This window comes from Pezoporus flaviventris, unplaced genomic scaffold (genome assembly GCF_033815535.1).
Source record: "Pezoporus flaviventris isolate CSIRO_AGI_PZ_B2104156 unplaced genomic scaffold, CSIRO_AGI_Pfla_v1 ptg000213l, whole genome shotgun sequence".
Classification (NCBI taxonomy): domain Eukaryota; kingdom Metazoa; phylum Chordata; class Aves; order Psittaciformes; family Psittacidae; genus Pezoporus; species Pezoporus flaviventris.
In genome coordinates this window covers 705,385-723,493 of record NW_026892761.1, presented here as the reverse complement: position 1 = coordinate 723,493, position 18,109 = coordinate 705,385, and the positions used below count along the sequence as shown (strand labels likewise).

General features: G+C 48.1%; 1 protein-coding gene across 2 annotated transcripts; it reads right to left on the bottom strand.

The window, feature by feature from the left end:
• Positions 1-447: 447 nt before the first annotated feature.
• On the bottom strand, positions 448-17,990 carry RPRD1B (regulation of nuclear pre-mRNA domain containing 1B). 2 transcript variants are annotated; one of them, XM_061441902.1, is made up of 7 exons: positions 17,713-17,982; positions 16,420-16,549; positions 15,259-15,392; positions 13,215-13,327; positions 11,430-11,556; positions 10,703-10,878; positions 448-2,896 (listed from the first exon to the last, which is right to left on the bottom strand). In XM_061441902.1, the coding sequence occupies exons 1-7, from the start codon at positions 17,861-17,863 to the stop codon at positions 2,747-2,749; spliced, it is 981 nt and encodes a 326-aa protein (XP_061297886.1). In that variant the 5' UTR covers positions 17,864-17,982; the 3' UTR covers positions 448-2,746. The 2 variants fall into 2 exon arrangements, with proteins under 2 accessions (XP_061297886.1, XP_061297885.1); XM_061441901.1 differs by lacking the exon at positions 448-2,896 and adding an exon at positions 10,299-10,495 and having other exon boundaries at positions 10,684-10,878; positions 17,713-17,990.
• Positions 17,991-18,109: the final 119 nt, after the last annotated feature.

Below are 18,109 nucleotides of genomic sequence, written 5' to 3'. Positions count from 1 at the left end.
AGGTCCCCATCCTGCCGGGGCTGGACACACACAGAGACCAGTGAGGGGAGTGGTGAGAGCCAGCCAGGCACCCGCAGCAGAAGGGGCAGCTTTTGGTCAGTGCTCGTCTCTTCCCCTAAACCTCAGGACGTGGTAGCGGTGCCTGCACTGATCCATTTAAGCAGCCTTTGGTAAACCTGCTAACGGCAGCATGCGGAGCCCTGCGAACACACAAGAAACAGCTCTGCACCTCCTGCTGCCCTCCAGCACCCTGCTCAGTTTGGCTTTTGTACCCTCCCCAGGAGTCATTATCCGCATGTCCCCATATAACCCCAATTCAGCAGTACTCCGCTGGCGATGGGACTGTCCATGGCAGCTCCAGGGATCCTCCATGTCCCCAACCACCCCAGATCCAAGGGCAAACCCCATGCAACACCTGTGGGGCAGAAAAAGTCAAAGCACCACTGGTCAAGGACACCCTCTTTATTCAAAAATAGATATCTATGAGACAGTTGAGAATATACTGCTGCCACGACAGGCAGCCTATATGTCTAAATTAATTCCTACATCGGTTCATATACAGATTGAAGCTTTTGTTAAAAAACAAAAACAAGACACAGCTTGAGGGAATCTGTTCAACCTCGAGGCTGCCACCAGCTCACCAGAGCCCTTTGCCCAAAAAGGAAAACAAATAAAATTAAAACCCACGAGACTTCATTTAAATTAAGCAAAATAAACCACACACGTGTACTGGGGGAAAGAAATCCAAGCGTTTCCATTAAAACCCAACTCCCACAGACCCGCCCAGGAAGGAGCCCGCGGTGCCAGCGCCTCTGCCCGGCTCACTCTTTGATGACAGCTTTGCTGTCCTCAGTGACACACGTTCCATCACCAGCTGAAGTACTTGGTTCAGACAGCTCCGGGGTAGCCCCGGCAGCAGGGCTGAGGCGCTGGGTTGGGCTCGTAAGGTTTAGGGTTTGTTTCTTCCTCTTTGGCAAGAGCAGAGGACGCGCTGTGCTTTACCTACATCACTTTGGACCATGGGGGCTGCACAATCACATGGACTCACCGAGGGAACAGTCCTGCCACGGAAGGATTCCCTGTAAACTGAAGAGAAAAACCACGTTTCTGGGCTGGGCCGTGGGGGGCGAGGAGACTCAAACAAGGACAAATGAAGGGTCAGGAGGGAAAGGATGAGAGCTTCTGAACAGCTTCATGACCAGCAAACGCTGCAGTACCCGTTTAACCGAGCGCTGAGCGGGCTACGAACACCCTGGGAAAGAAACTGAGGAGGATGCAGAACCAGCTTTGCATTTCCACAGGGCTCCTCTCCCCTCCTTGACAGGGAGGTGCAGACACAGCCTCACCTCAGCCTCTGCCACCAAACCTGCACTCCCAGGTCCAGCGTTGCCAGGAACTGAAAAGGTTTTATAACGGTTTCCTAGTGAGGGGTGCTAAACTGCAACAGAAGCGTTACCCAGACTGGAACAGAATGGTTATCCAGATTGGAATGGTTTTCAGTGATCAGAGTCCAGCTTGTCAGACCTAACACACAAGCTGAACTGGAACGCCAGGCACCGCACGAAGCCATCAGCCAGCAACAGAATGGAATTAAGTGTTTTACATTTGCCTTTTCTCCTTTTTTTTTTTGTCTTTTTTTTTTTTTTACTTCTGATTATAAAACTCCACCCACGATAATCTGTGACACAAAATTAAGTACATCCTTTAAGTACATCCTTCTAATATCTACACGCAGGACATGGTACATGTGCATACAGGGTATGTGCATATATATGGGCCTATGCTCTATATAAATAAACATTTATACCACATTTAACTTCTGTGCATCAAACAACTTCACTAAAGCTATGGAGAGAATTAATAGAATAGTATTTTCAACGCAGCTATTCCAAGAGTCAATGAAGGTTCTGGTCACAGGGCCACCAGCAGCTGCAGTGCACCCTTCCAGCCTCTCCAGTCATTAAATCAAAGCTTTGGGAGCATCAGATTTTGTGTAATGAAGAGGAAAAATGTGGTATAAATCTAGGGCAGCTAGAACAGACCTTCCTTCCCCTCTCACCGAGGCAATTCCCAGCTCTGCGCTGCTCAGCCGTGTAAGTTTTGAAGCTATCTCTAATTCACAAAGAAAAGCTGCTCATTTTTGTTGCCTGTGGTGAGTTTCAATTTCTGTACAAGCCAAACAGGAAGGATCTTCACCTCAGTCCCACACCACGGAGGAACTGCAGGCTTAAGAATAACATTGCTCTGTACCACTGCTCAGCAGAAGCCGCCTCCTCCCGCGGTGCAGCACGCGCACCCGGCCCTGGCAGCCCATCAGCTACTCCTGCTCCAGAGACCAGGCTCAAACCCAGTGAAAACAGGGCAGACTCCTCCAGAAACAGCAGGACACTTCTACAGAGGAGCAGTGTGATGGGTCAGCCTTCCTTTGGAAACAACCCAGGTATGTATGTACATGATTCACGCAACTTCTGTGGGGTAACGAGTGCTAAGAGCAAACAGCAACTAAAAAGTATGGAAAAACAGGAGAAAAGTTTGCCTAGATGGGACTGTCCCCACTCGCTGGGGAGCTCACAAAGCCTCGCTCTTCGCTCTCCCCTCAACGTGAGCCAGGGGAGCACGAGCAGCCAAGGGGCAAAGCAGGGTCTGCAGGTTCCTTCCCACTGGAGATCCTGGCGGGCCGGAGTTCCAGTCTACACCAGTCTTCTCACTTCTGCTGGTGGTATTGGGAACTGGGACACCGTTTGTTCTAGTCTGTTGAGAACAGGTCACCAGCAGATGGCAGAGGTGCCAGCCCCCCCGTGACATTGGGCAGCAGTGACAGATCGGGAAGGCTCTGGATGTGGGATTTCAGCTCCTTGCGGACCTGGGTTACCCGAGCAAGCTTCTGTTTATATTCCTGAGGGAGAGAGACAAGAGAATGGAGATTAAGCACAGGCCCATTAACAGTGCTTTTAGCTAAGCCATGAGTATTTTCCAGGTGAGGATTCCGAGGGAAGGTGGTGGGGCATTAGCTCTCAGAGCAACCATTGGCATGACCACAGACCCTGTCATCCGTGCTGCTAAAATGCTCTTTTTATGTCAAGCCTGATCAATTTTGACTATTTAAATAATCCAATTTTCCCTTTCAGGTCATTAAATTGAGCCCAAGTTTGGCTGTCAGACAACTCACATCAGCAACCCCAGCAGCTTACCATGCCACTGGCATGCCAGCAAACACTGAAACACATGCATGATCACTGCATATAAACCAGACAGACTCGTCCACACTGGACTTAAACCAAGCAAAATGCAGAGACCAAAGTTTTCAGAATTTTATTATAGAGGGCAAAACCAGGAACCCCTCAAGAAGAAACTTGCAGTGGGTTTTCCACAAATGAGGCCTGGATTGAGCATTAAAAATCCAGCAAGAAATACTTATGCAGCTTCAACAACCTCTGTGATCCAAGAGACACAACTAACAGTGACTAGTGTTTTGTAATGGGAAGACAGAGGAAGAGTTTGGACCCTGAAACTGAAAGAATGAATCGTACCTTGGCGAGTTCTGGGTAAGCCATTGCAGAGCAGATCCATGTCACCCAATGCAGAAGCTCCATTAAAGACTGATTTTTAGGTAACTTACATAAATGTTTAGAATCACAAAACTTTAAAACAGTCTCAAAAGCCAGGTTTTAATTAAAAGACAGCTGTTTAAGTAATAAAACCCCAGTATCACATCATGTCTTTTGGAATGCTCCCATCTTTACCCATGGCCTATTTTCCATGGCAGCTGCAGAATGCAGGAAAGAATGAGCTTAAAAATCACACACAAAAGGGGCTTCTATAGAGTCTGCTGTAATATTCACTCACTTTTCATTTCTTAATTACTTGACAAAGAGAGGAGTTTATCTTTGAAGATCAAATAAAACAAGGCACACATTTAATCACAACATCTTTCTGAAGCGTTTACAGCTTTAATCCGGCCTTTCTGACCTTCTCAGTGACGGAAAAGTCTCTTCACCTTCCCCAAATATCAAAGCGCAGCAGTTCCTGTGGGGTTACAAGCAAGGAGTTTACACTCGCTGTGTTTCATGACTTTGAATCAGAACAGTGAGAGCACAGGCAGCCTCCACAACTCGCATACCCCTACACCACAACTCACATACCCGCAACAGCTACAGAAATAGTCCATAAATTCCTGCCAGCACCAAGTAAGGATGTTCTGTAACAGCCTGTTTCAAACTTAAATCCTTTTACGAGGCTCAGGGAGTTAACTCACCACCATAACAAACACTTCTGTAATGGGCATAGGATATGGTCAAGTTCGACCAAAGCTCTACCAACTCTGTAAACCCAAGTGCCCTGTTCTGAGGCTGGAGGAGGGCAACGACAAAACCAGCTCAGGAGAAGGTGCACCCCTTCATTTAGGATTGTGAGGATTTGATTTAGTGAAAGACAAAACCAGGATCAAACTAACGACGCCTGACATCCCTGGCCATTCCATTTCGGGAAATTTCACTTAAACCAGGAGACAAGTCAAAAAAGTCACATTACAAAGACAGAACAAAACCAGGAAATCACCCAGATTTTTAAGCATGACTAGAGGATGAGAGCAGGTAAAGAGGCAAGCCAGGGCAGTGCTGCATTCCAACATCTTCCAGGCGAATGGGGAAGTCAGCGGAGAGGAAAAAAGTGGGCTGGTAACAGGAGTGTTCTGCTCCATGTGGGGAAGGGAGAGAGCAATGCATCAGCTCCTGCATGTGTGGGACAGAGACAGCAAAAATAATTACTGTATTATTGTATTCCAAATGCTCACAGAGAGGAGGTGGAAGAGACTGGATCAGAGACTCCAGAAAACTGTCTTAAAAGAAGCAGTAAATTAAAAAGCCGTAGGTCAGGACTGTCAGGGAGTGATGGATATCAAGCCAGGAAAGAAAGGGCAGCACTTCCTCAAGAATGCCAGTGTCAGGAGTGAGTAGCTGCAGATTGGTTTTCCTGCAGAAGAACTGGAAAAGGAGCAACAACCCCCAAACCACTAAAGCCTCTGGCTCAGAAAAATGTCCCTGAATTCAGGAATGGGAACGATGTTCTAAGGGAGTAATCCAGGAACCAAGATTTCCTAGAAGAGATGAGTTCTTGCTGGACAGCTAGGATACACAACACAGCCTGCTCTGCACGCTTAACACTTTCCATCTGCTCTGGTATCAAAATGTTGTGTGATTTGTGGCAGAGCTGTTGGGGACAACAGAGCCCAACTGCCAGAGCCAGGCCAGGCAGCGCTGACCATGCTGGAGCCCCACCACACAGCATCCAGCAAGGGAAGGGTCTGAACATGGGCATCAGGGCAGAGCCTGGAGACCACCCAACCCTGCTGGGCAGCTGCTCCTGCCAGTGAGGAATCCTGAAGTCCTGCTGCATCACAGAAGCAGCACCTACGAGGAGGTGCAACCCTCTGTATGAGGTGCAAGGCCCGTTCACTTGTATTTGCCATCTGCCCTACTCAGTAACACACCTCAGCTGCTCTCGGGAACAGGCAGAAGCAGACACACATAACCCTCTCCCAGGCTCAGGGGCTTTGCTTTTTCCAGCTGTGGCCACGTTCTGCCACCATGGACTCTGGAAGCAGATGTCACGGGAATCCATGCTCTTCACGTAGCCTATGACATGCTCTGAAACTGTATCTTGCAGATCCCTTCTTAAGGCCCCTCTGTTCTATAAAGCTGAAAGAATATGAAGTGTACTTGAAAGCAGCCATTGCCTCCCACAGTCCTGTCTGTGCCCTGTCTCCAGCTGATGGCCTTGCTGAAGGTAGGCTTTCGTTAAGATTAATAGTACTTGGATGGTATTTGCTTCTATTAGACAAAATAATGAGATCTTTGCTGTAAGCAGGAGTTTGAGGATGATACAGAAATACTCTGGCGCTGTGCCACATGAATGCTTTTGCTAATCAACATTCCCTTCCTGTATGCAACATCCTACATCCACAGCAGCCAAGTGACAGATCCCAAGTCCTCAAAACAAATGCAAAATCAGAATTAAACCCCGCTGAATGAATCTGACAGAGTGTTTCATTCACAGGAAGCTTTGCTTGAACCTTATAAAACTGACTAATGGACACAACAGGGAATTCCTTCCACACGACTCGGTTCACGTTGTCCAGTTACACAGCACAGACTTCATCTTATTTTAGCTTAGAGTGTGCCCTGGACACTTCCATTCCTGTGCCAGGTCAGGCAGTAATGTGTCATAAGTCATCACAGAAACTGCACCAACTGAAAACCAGCTGGCTGGGTGTTAATGAGGATCTAGAAAGTGAAGAGAAAGAGCAGCCAGTCTGTCTGCTCTGCTGTCACTTGAGCTGGATGTATGAAAGGGAAAGACCTCACAAGTCAGGGAAAACACACCAGAGGGTCAACAGAGATGGGGAAAAAAAAGATAGTGAAGTTTGAGACCAAAGAGGGATATATGCTCATGTAAAATTTCTATTTAAAACCATGAAACACACAGCTCTACTACAGCAGCTCGCTTGGGTACCCCTTAGCTTTCACTGCTTGCCTCTTAGCCTAAAGTACTTCTCAAACATACTCACTAAAACATGTTAAATAAGAATGTCCCACTGACAGTGTATTTACAAGAAATGACCAGTGCGAAGAGTGCTGCGAAATAATTACCAAAAATGAGAAGTTTTGTAAAGCAGACCCTCCCAGTGAGTGCATGAACTACTGCCTGGCTCCCACAGCTCCCCCCTGCTACCCACATGCATGAGAAACACCACCAGTTTCCTTTCCTGGCAGAAAAACTAAAACTTCACCTCTTGATCCCTGCCTAAACCACTGAAATGAACACACCAGAGCCCAGGAATTCTTGAGAGGAAAGCTGCAGCCACAAAGGCATCCAACAGCGACATGCAGCAAAAGCTGAAGCGGTGGAAGCAGCACAGCAATAAATTGCACATTAACCCCCTGAACTACATCATATTTCAAGATGTGCAGGGCCCGGAAAAGGCGGCTCAGTGAGACCGCACTTCAGCCTGCAGAGATGCACTGCCAAAGAGGCCTTACAAGTTCCTATGGGCACAGTTTTAACACCTTCTTAAAGGCGCCTTGAGGCCATGAATATTAAAAAGCTCCAAGATGTGAAGGCCCCACAGCTCCCAGCAGGATTCAAGTCACAACCTGTCAGGTGCAGTCAACAATCAGAACATTTCCCCTAACCCGGATCTTGGATACAGCATGTTCTCCATGTCTGCATACATATGCACACACACAACACAGCTGTGTACACAACACCCCCGACACAATGCACTACACAGAACAAACTGTACATGCTGTAGTATGTTCCTCACATCACCTTTTACAAAAGCAGATCCAGAACAGGACACAGGGAAGAACTCACCAGCACTAACTGCAAATCAAAACAACTCCAAAAGCACATTCCCCTCTATTTCACTTTTTCCCTCTTCTCCCCATTAGATGCAAATAACTGTCCCCAGATTTCCTGTCATTACTGGTCATTTCAGACACAGCTTCCACACAATTTGCCCTTTTGCAGCTCTGCTTTCAAGTGGTGGTTCTAGTCCCACCTATTTCACTGACTTCCTTTTGCAGTCACCTGGTACATGGACATGGGAATTCTCCCCTGCATTTTCTGGATTTTTCCTCTCGCCTGCCATGCATTCAGGAAGAGCACACAGAGGGCTTCAAAAGACAGTCCTTCCCCTTGGAGCTCTGCAGGCCCAGGTGCTAAAGGACAACCCCCCCCAGCTGCCCTGAAACAGGGGCAGCCACAGCCAAAAATAACCCAAATCAGAGAACTTCCACTGGCAGGTAAATACGCATGTGAGATGGGAAGCCACCTCACCTCATCCTTATGAACATCAGTTCTAGTTTCTAAGCCTGCCTGAGAAGGGATTTTATTTCCTGACACCTACTATTATAAAAGTCTCTGATGCTGTCCAGGCCATGGAAGATCACACAGCAACTGCCCGAGATGAAGCACATTTAAACAGAAATCCAGTGTTCTGAACAGCAACCCCTACCACAGCTTTCAGCGAGTTAGCCTAAGGAGTAGTCACCCTTAAAAATATGCCCTGTCACAGGCTGTTCAGCATCAGCTTTGGTCCTGCTGCTTTTGCTGACTGTCAGAATTAAAGGAACTCTGCCTTTTCCTTTTACACTACAAGCACATTAACCCGATCTCACCCCCACTTAAAGTAGTCCCAATTTCTACGCTTTCCACTGCTACCCTAAAAGCAGTTTGTCCATGTCATGATCTTCAGGCCCTGTGCCACCTCTCTCCCTTCAGATTTCCAGGGCTTCCCAGCACTATGCTGTTTTGACCCTTACACACCCCCGTCTGTATCCACGCTGAAGTGTAGCTCCTTGTCCAACAGCACCTTTCTCAGCAGTGTCCCTCAACTGAAGAGCTTTTCTCTGTGTCCCGGGCTTTGAGCATTATCCCACCAGACACACAAGACACTGAGTTTATGTATGTTCTGAGAATCTGCTGTGTCAAGGGACAGCATTAACAGGATTAGTAAGCAACTGCAGCTCTTTAGACTGCAAAAGCTGCTTTTCAAAAGACACAGATTAGCTACTTCCATTGTTATCACAGTGAAAGACTTTGCTTTGTGAGTAAATAAAGTGCAAAAATATTTAGGGATTTCCAAACGAGAGATTTTCATATCTTAACTAAAGCCCTGAGCCACGTTACTGACAGAAACCCCTCTCCCCAAGCAGAGCCTTGGCTGGACTAGGACAGCCAAGTGAACAAACCACCTTCCACCTAGAAATGCCACCTCAGCTCAGAGCCAGGGAACTTACTGCACAAGAGAAAAAACTCACAGTCAGAAGCAGCAGAGATTCTGGAAGAGATCCCTCGAGAGAGCAAAGCACACGCTGAGGAGATGTGTATGATTACATTGGCTTAAGCTGTTTTCTTATTTCAGCTTTTGCCTGAGTAAATGGTTTGGTTTTTAACACGTTCTTAATTGCCACAGGAATTCCAGCTCCTTCTCATAAAATATTTTTCAGCACTACAAAGGACAAGCCGGGCTTATCAATAACGGCATGTGCTGCCAGCACATCAAAGACTCAGACAAAACTGATGAGCAGATAGAGCCTGTCACATCTGCAACCCACATCTGCCTCCATTTATTAACCTTCTACAGCCCAAGAAGAAAGGCAATGCTTTCATCAGGCAACAGCCCTCAGCTGGGATTTGACAGGAATATGAATTGTGCCTTCATGTCAAGGAGGAGAGTGGCATTTCCTGGGACTCGTTTGAGATTTCTACAGCACTAAGGCCACCTTGGTTTGGCAGCATGACAAAATCCAACCTAAATTGGTATTTAATCAGATCCAGATAGTTAATCAGATCATTCGTTAGTTTTCAACCTGGTAAAGCACTTGTTCACACTGAACAGTGGGCCAGCAGCCTGTCCTGCTGCCATCAGCAGGATTATTCCTGCTGTAGCTCAGCCTTTTCAGGATGAGATTCCTGCCTCGCCACTGTTACAATTTTCAAGTAACATTCCTTCCCGAAAGGACATTTTCCAAAACACAGCCCAACACAACTGTCACAACATTTCAGCGAGTGCATTAGAAATTTTATTTCAGCATTGTCATGATGAATCTCTCCATTTCACACTCTCAAACTGACTCAAATTTATGGCTTGTTCTGGGCTTTTCAAACACTGCTCTGTAACACTGCTGCCTATTCCTGCCTTTTTGAAAGAGTAAACAGCAATAGGTCTGCCATTTGTAGATTTATATATATACTTGTGTTTCTACTAGACATGTGTCCTCCTTTCAGCAAGGGGAAAACCCCTGACCTCACACTTTCACTACATTCTGCTCATAAACCAGGTGCCAAACAGGATTTGGGTTCATAGCATCTTCCATACCCATGTCTGAAAGTGCCTTTAATGACTCAGTTGTTACACAGACACTCTGCCTGAGGAAATTCAGGCTAAACCAGCCGAGAGAGTTACCAACTACCCACTGCAATCCCCAGTGCAGAGTCAGCACCTGCCTGGCTGATTTGGAAAATCCAGCTCTGGAAAAGCAGCATGCTCGCAGTCACAAGACTGTGAGGAACTCCAGCACAAACACACACGGGGAGGAAAACACTCAGAATGAAATCTGCCCCAGCACATGCTGCAGGGCTGCCAGAGGATGAGGTTTGTCATGGCAGCAAACAGCCTGTGCCTGCCACAGCACAAGCTCCTTCCAGAGCCTCTCCCCTGCAGCAGCTCACACACCATCACAAGCTGCACGAGTGGCTGTGGCTGTTAAAGGATGGATACCAGAAGTTCTTGTTTGAACTCCATTCCCTTATCAAATAGGGGCTGGGAAGGCAGATGAGGGGCACTCACCAACAAAACAAGCAATAATAATAAAAAGATAATTATGGCAAAGGGAGGTTGATTTTTTGGAAATGGGGATTTCATTAAAAGGACAGGGTAAGTCTGAAGAAACTGAAAGAAAGGTAAGCCTTTCTTTCTTTAACAAGAACGGAGCTCTGGACCTTCCCTGTCCCCCTGAATTAAACCTACTAGACTGAATGTCAGAACAGATTTGCCTTCTCCAGATTTGTTTCACCCCTTTCTTAACCCTGTTTCACTCCATATGGAAAGATAACACCCAGGATCGTCTCCCTTGAAATACCCACATCAGGAGTCAAGTGGGACCGTCGGCCTGCTGGCACTGGTGCCACCGGTACTCACTTCCAGCTTCTTCTCCTTCTCCGTGAGGACATCCTTCTGGTTCTGGGTGTACTCGATGAGCATGCGGGCGAGCTGGCGCCGGTCCTCCAGCTCGGCAGCCAGGCGGCCGTTGTACTCGGCCAGCAGCAGGCACGCCTCGTCCACCGTCTTCGAGAGGCGCTCGGCAGCCTCCTTGTCTGCAGGCACAAGCAGCAGGGCACTTAGAGACAAAGTGTGAAACCTTCTGGCTTGGACACTGCCACGCGCACAGCAACATCTCGTTCACAAATACACTGTGGGCTTGACGGGAAAACAGGAGTTCTTATCACGGGGGATATACAGTAAACAGGCAGCACCGACAGCCCAAGAGCAGTGGTTGCAGACACCAACCTGACTGCATTTATCCTTGCAGAGATATCACTAACAGGGCACGAGGGGGGATCAAATCTATGAAGTCAGCCCCTCTGAAGAGGTTAATTACACTCAAGCATCGGGCTGTACTCTCAGCTGAACACACCAGGTGGGTTTCACATTTAATCATGGTGTGCACTTTGAGATTCCTCTTTTCTCTGAGTAGCTCCTGATGCATGAATACAAGTAAACATGAACTGCACAGTGGTCTGCACAGCTGGACGCTGCAAGCGTATACAATAAAGGACTGAATAAGTGACAGCTCCTCATATAAAGAAAAAAACACTCTGATTTCTAAGTTATTGCACCCAAATTCATTCACCTGCCAGTTTCATACCTGTTATTTTCTCCAGTAATGAAACATCCTGAACTTCCTGAGGCAGGGAAGCAATTTTCTGCCGCACGGTGGCATCTCCTGACGCTGCGTTTTCCAGGTCTTGCAGGGCTTTGATCAAGTCCTCAGTCTAGGAGACAAGTTGGCCAACATGAAAACCAGGAGCCACTAACACCACTCCCTGGGGATGTGGCCACTCTATCTAAGGTCACCCACCTCCAAGAGGAACCACCTTTGGAATATTTGCTTCAAGTAACTTTGAAACTGTTGCTTCCAAACACAGGGAGTATTCTCCAAGCTCACAAGAACCCAGTGCTTAGGAACTTATGTGGAATTCTAGTAGGTACATCTTTTTTAAGACTCTGCAGTGGGAAACTTCTCATTTCAATGAAGAGAAGTGGTCACTGCAGTCAAAACTGAAGTACTCGACCACACATCAGCCTGTTGTGCTGAATCAGCTGGAGCTCTCAGCTGAGCACCCCTGATGCTTTCTCTCAGATTAGCAGGAGCTACATCACTGTTTTGTTCTGCCCCCAAAGGCACGTTCTGACACAGCAAAACCAATCTAAACTCATATCAGTTCAAACTGTGTCAGGTTTCCATGGTCAGAAGATTTAGCATTAGTACCTGGTCACCTGCCATGAGCTCTGATGCCACAATAGCTATCCCAGCTAAAACAAACCCTGTCTTGTCCCGACTGAAGCTACCCTGAACCCCACTGATGTGAACCCCTCCACATCACTCCTCTGGCAGGTTTAGTGCACTGAGGAAAAACGTGTCACCTTAAATGAACATACTTGGAACATCATAACCTGGCTTAAACCAAAAGGATGTGGATGAGCACAGCCTCAGAAGGAGCTCCTGACTCACCACATCTCCTCCCTTCTCAGAAAACAAAACAAGGGAGAAAGAGACTCCCTGAGCAGGAGAAAGAAGTGCCTTTGTCCTTGAAATGGGACCCCCCACCCTGCAAACACCCTCACTGATGTTTAAACCAGATCTCAATAGTTTGAAACTATTAAAAACACAGGGAAAAAAAAAGGTAACTATTTTTTAGCTGAAAACACTGGAAGTCCATGGCGCACATTTACTGCTTCTTTGCAAACTGCTGATGGTTTCCAACAGTAACAAAGACAATGCTCATCATCACAAGAAACCATAAGCTGTGAGGCCTGTGGAGGTAAAAACAACAAACCCCCTCACTTATTTCTTTGACAACTGTTATTTATTGTCATTTTCCAGTGTTTAGTTACCAGATGGATGGTGTGTTTTCTCAGCCTGTTCAAATACACAAATGTTTAACTTATGCTTATTTTTTAGCCTCAAGTAGGGTCAGAATGACCCTCTGTTTCATTCTGATTCTTTCCACACCACTAACATTAGCCTCAAACCAAATTCCTCAGAACTGCTTTTCCCATTCTATTAACAGTTGGGCTTTTTAATAGCTCATGGAAAGAGATGTCCTACAAAAAATAACCAAGTTTTAGCCCTGGTAAAACTCTGAGTTTGAGATCACACACTGATCTTGCAAAGAATTTAACACAGTCTGATGTCCCAGCAGTCCTCTGGGACTCTTCACTGGCAGTGACCCAGAGGTCACTTCAGCCTCCTGAAAGCACCCAGAGCAGCACCAGACTTCAACGTGAAGAAGAATCTGTTCCATTTCCCACAGACTTCAACCCCAGCTGAACCTCCCAGGAGCACTGCCCTCGTTGGCAGCCCCACCTTGTGGCTGCACCACAGGAGGTGGCTTTGGGAACTGCTCCCACCCAAAACCCGTCCACATACCAGCAGTGGCCCAGCACTGGGGTCTTGGGGCGAGTAGCTCCCGGGGTAATCATCATCTTCCTCCTCCTGTATTTGCTGAAAAGTCCGTTTCAGAGACTTCTTCTCCTCTGTAACTAAGGACACACACGCGCAACTCATTTGGATGCCGGATCTACCCACCTCAACCATCTCTGCTTCAAAACCACAGTAGCAGATGCTCTGATGGTTAAGCTCTCTACAGAGAGGGATGACCACAGGTGGCCTCTAATGTTGGCATTGTATTCCAAACACTCACACGCAAAACAGCAATAAAGGTTGATTTTGCCATATACACAATGAACTGACAAGAAGGCAGCAACAGTCACATTCATGGAAAGGCCCGAACTGTTCCCTCATGCAAGAAATATCACATCAGTACCTCCTATTACCTTGGCAAGAGCTAAGTTTCTCACCAAGTGAAGTCCTGCAGAGGGCAGTTGTTAAAACATTTGTACGTCTTCAATCTGTTTCCCACAGGAAGAGGTCTGTTACCCTCAGAAGGGTTTGATTCTATGTAAATGTTTTTAAGTTGCAAAGGTAACAGTAGCAGGGCTGGTTGATGCCAAAGGGAGGAGGAGACAGAGCAAGGGGAGGCTGCCAATCCCCCAGGAAATCCCTGCCTGTTCTGGACACACAGTATCATTTCTTTAGATTACACCTTAAACGCTTGTGAAACTCCTACCTGGATACCTTGAATTAACAGTTTCAAATCCCCAGTTAATCAGTTCAACAGGAATTTCGGCATGTAAATCCTCCCCTTTCATGACAAGAGGCTCCTATGCACTGCACCCAGGCCAGAGGGAAACCTCAACACCAGCTAGTGGGTCTAGGCAGGTACAACTTGCACCTTCCACCTCTCAGAACAGAGACCTCCTCTGTGCTGATACAGAGCAGACAACCCACTGGTCAGCTCAGCTGGTCGCCAGCTTAACCCGGTAACTCTGCTTGAAGCAGCATGTGAAAACCCACAAAGCTGCAGCCACAGGTGTATGTCTTCACATGTACGTCTCATATTAATGCTCATTTTCATATTCATTCTGCATTAATTACCATCTCCAGTAGACACATCTGCCTCTTTCACCACCTCAGAACAGCCCAAGGGCACTTCACTGATGCCTGAGCCAACTCTCAATATACCACACCTCCGTGGGAGCACAGCAAAACGTGGTCAAAGCAGCAACCTGATTTCAGCTAATCTGAAAACACTGACACTTTCTTCAGCTACAGAGCAGCCAAATATCCCCTTGACCAAAACACTCGATTTTCAGTGACCCTGCCACAGGTTACTCATCTACCCCACCCCTTCACTACTGTCCGACCAGTTAGACCCTTTCAGACAAGAGGCAGGATCTGCCACAGCCGTATAAAAGCAGACTAAATGCAAGAAGCTTCTGCTCAGCTCCTCACATCTGTCTCATGCAGCAATAAGTTTCCAACCACAACATTCAACGATGTTAAATGATGCAAAGCTCACGTCTTCCCCAACTGACGTCAGCTGGTGTGAGAAAAGTGCCCAGCCCAGCTCCTGGGCATATATTCCAGCCTTCAGTTACTAAAAAGTCCTTGAAGAAACATAATAAAATACAGTAACTATGTAAAATAAACCAGGATGAGAATAAAAGCACCAACAATACTGAAAAACCCATTATAATGACCCAGCTGACCACTCTCAGAGGCAGTGGGACACTTTCAGTTCTCAAGGTGGATGCAGCAGTTCCCTGCGCCCCTCTCACCTGTGCTCACACCAAAGGGCAGCCCCGGAGCAGTGTGGCTGCAGAAGCAGCAGCAGACATAACCTTCAGTTCAACTTACTGCCACCCCAAGTCACGAGGCAACATATCTGCAAACTGGAACTGCAGGTTTAAGGAAAATCAGCCTCCTCTGAAGCCAATCCTGAGGATTCCCCATGAGCAGCTCTGGCAGCAGCTCAGCTGTAGAAGCCCTGAGCTCCGTTCCTCACAGAACACCCACTGAAACATGCATCAGTGTAAAACCAAAGCACATAAGAAAAGCAACACACATTTACCTTTAGTCTGGGGGCTATTGGAGTCTTCCATCGAGAGCTTCAGCTGCTGAATGAACTCACTGCCATACACACTCCTCTCTTGCCAGATGTTAAGTAATCGTTCCAAGGGCTTTTTGCAGCCCTCATCTGCTTCTCTGTTCAAAGATTAGAAAATAATTATGATTCAACTCAGAAACGTTCCTTATGTTTTAAGAGAGCATCTTCTAAACCAGCAGCTGCATCCCCTGCACTAGCTGCATGTTTGGAGAGAATCTCTCATACTGTCCAAGACAAACTGTGCAAAACACATTTGTGGCCAATTTTCCCCTTTCATTGGAACCAAAGATTGCCTGAAAGTGCCCCACATTCCTATCCAGAATAAGGGCAGGGAAAGCGTTGAAGGAAGAACTTGCCCTCATTCAGAATTCGCAGGAAGAGTTATAAACCACCCCCAAGTTGACACGTTTACAATCCAGAGTATTAAGCAGTTGTTTCAGTCACTAACATCCCAATTAAAAGCAGGTTGTTTGGATCATTAGGCACGTAAATACAGCCATACAGCACACTCACCCAGAAAGCACACCACTAAACACCCCGACACAGGGCTGTTTAGCTGAGATAATGGGAATTATTGTGCCATTTAGAGACAATCTTAGCTACAGCATAGTCCATTCCTAACAGGCTGGAAGCTGCATCACTGCTTCCCTTTTAGGCACCAACTTCTTCCTTCCCCTAGTGAGGAGACTGATGAGCAGACAACTTAAAACAGTACAAAAAGCAACTGCTCAAACCAGATGACCGAGGAGAACCCAGTGACCCGAAACACCAGCTCCTTCTGACAGTGGGGAGAGCCCTTCACTACGTGGCTTTAACACACACCTGCAAGTCCTCAGTTTCGGTGCCCACAGCAGACCTGCAAGAGCCTGTGGTAACAAAGCACACTGAGCTGCATGCAGGGAGCAGCGGGGAAGCTGTGAGGGGCTGAGTCACACCAGAATTTGCCACAACAGGAATATTAACACTAAACAGTTCCTGGCCACAAAGCAGTGAGAATCCAACCTCCACTGCACAGACTGAAACATAGCAACAGCACAACAAAATCCAACTGAATTCAACTTCGATTAACAGGAAAGCACATCTCTAGAGAGGACAGATGAAAAAATACATAACCCAGCAACACACCTGGCAACGTGAGAAAAAGCATCCACAAGAACAGACTCGAATTCCCGGGTAAATTCAGGGCCTTTCCTCTTACTGTTCTGGATGACATCATTGGCCAAGTACAGGAAAGTGAGTTTCCTACTCGATTTTGCTGGGAAACGGAAAAAAAAGGGAGAGGGGAGAAGTGAGCGAGTCTGCGTTTATTTTTCCCTTTCACCCAGACCCATTAACATGGTTTGAACAAAGTTGCTGAAAGCTTTTCAGTCTAAAAACGAAGTTCTAAATATTTCCACATTCCCAAGGCACATCCCAGGCCCTGAACAAGTGGTTCTTGTTCCCCTTTTTTCTGCTGGGTTGTTGGTTTTTTTTTTGAAGAAAACCATGTAAGAAATAACTTTCACACACAATTAAAACAAGATGCTGTAACCCACCAGCAAATTCATACAATAGACTTGCTTTTTCATTAACTTCAGGGGAAAAACCTCAGTACAGAACCACTTAATTCAGAGCCCAGCGGAATTGTAGGGGAAAGCTGGTGTAGACGCTCAACAACGTTCCAGGCAATGCTGGGTCAGGGCAATGTGACAACTCCTCCATAGCCCAGAACTTTTCCCACCCTGGCACCACAGTTTGCGCTGCCCTGTAGCCAGAACCGGTGGCAGATGCTGCTCTCCGGAGTGCAACACACACGAGGCAGAGAACAAAAGGCTCGTTTTCAGGGCAGGCCTTGCTCAGCTCTCTCAGCAGTTCATTTAACGTGCTATAACTGTAACCATTGGCAATTGCACAGAGGCTGCTCCAGGACTTCCTACAGCATCACCTGCTCCAGGGCTGGGGACGGTGCCTGCCCCTGGGCACTGACACCAACGCGGGCACTAGGCACCTCCTGCCTGAGAAGTTACCAACAGTTAACTTTAGTTAAGTGAACCTGCAAGGGATAAAGCACAAAATGCTCCTGGGCGATGCTGCTACACGAGTGCTGGAGATCTCTACACCATCCTTTACTCTGCTTATCTCTAACCCCTCAGTGCAACTCTACAATGGATAACACGAACCCAAAGGTACACAAACAAGGCTGCACACCGAGCACAGCGGGATCGGTACAGCCCTGCCCCACAGCCCGGCCGAGCCCCTCCGGCGCTGCGGCCCCAGCGCTCCCACCCCCGCTTCCCGGCTCCAGCCCTGCGCCCGGGGCTCGTTAAACCAAGCCCAATGAACAGCCACAGCGGCCGCAGAACGGGCCCGGGGGCCGGTACACGGCACCCCCCCCCCCCCCCCCCCCCACGGGGCAGACCCGGCCCGGGCCGCGCGTACCTTTGCGGAGCTCCCGGTGCCACACGGAGACGATGGGCGCCGCGTGCTTGCGGTGGTGGATGAGCCACAGCGAGAGCGTCTGCACGCTCTGCTGCGAGTTGCTGAGCTCCGACAGCTTCTTCTCCAGCGCCGACTCCGAGAACGAGGACATGGCCGGCCCGGGCCGCGCTCCCGCCGCCGCCGCCGCCCGCCCGCACAAGATGGCCGCCCGGCCCCTCACCCCGCCGCCGCGGGTCGAAGGGCAGCATCCTACGGATCGCCGGAGGGGAACGGCGCCGCCGCCCGAGCGGCGGGGGGGGGGGGGAAAGGCGTACAGCGCATGCGCCCGCTCCGGCGCATGAGCACTGCGGGCGGCCGCGGCTTCCCTCCCGGCGCGTGCCGCCGCCGGGCCCCGCGG

Coding starts and splice junctions, on each gene's coding strand:
- RPRD1B (XM_061441901.1), bottom strand. CDS start 17,863: ATGTCCTCGTTCTCGGAGTCGGCGCTGGAGAAGAAGCTGTCGGAGCTC. Junction 13,328..15,258: donor CAATAGCCCCCAGACTAAAG/GTAAATGTGTGT, acceptor GTGTGTCCTTAG/TTACAGAGGAGAAGAAGTCT. Junction 10,879..11,429: donor ATTACTGGAGAAAATAACAG/GTATGAAACTGG, acceptor TTGTGCCTGCAG/ACAAGGAGGCTGCCGAGCGC.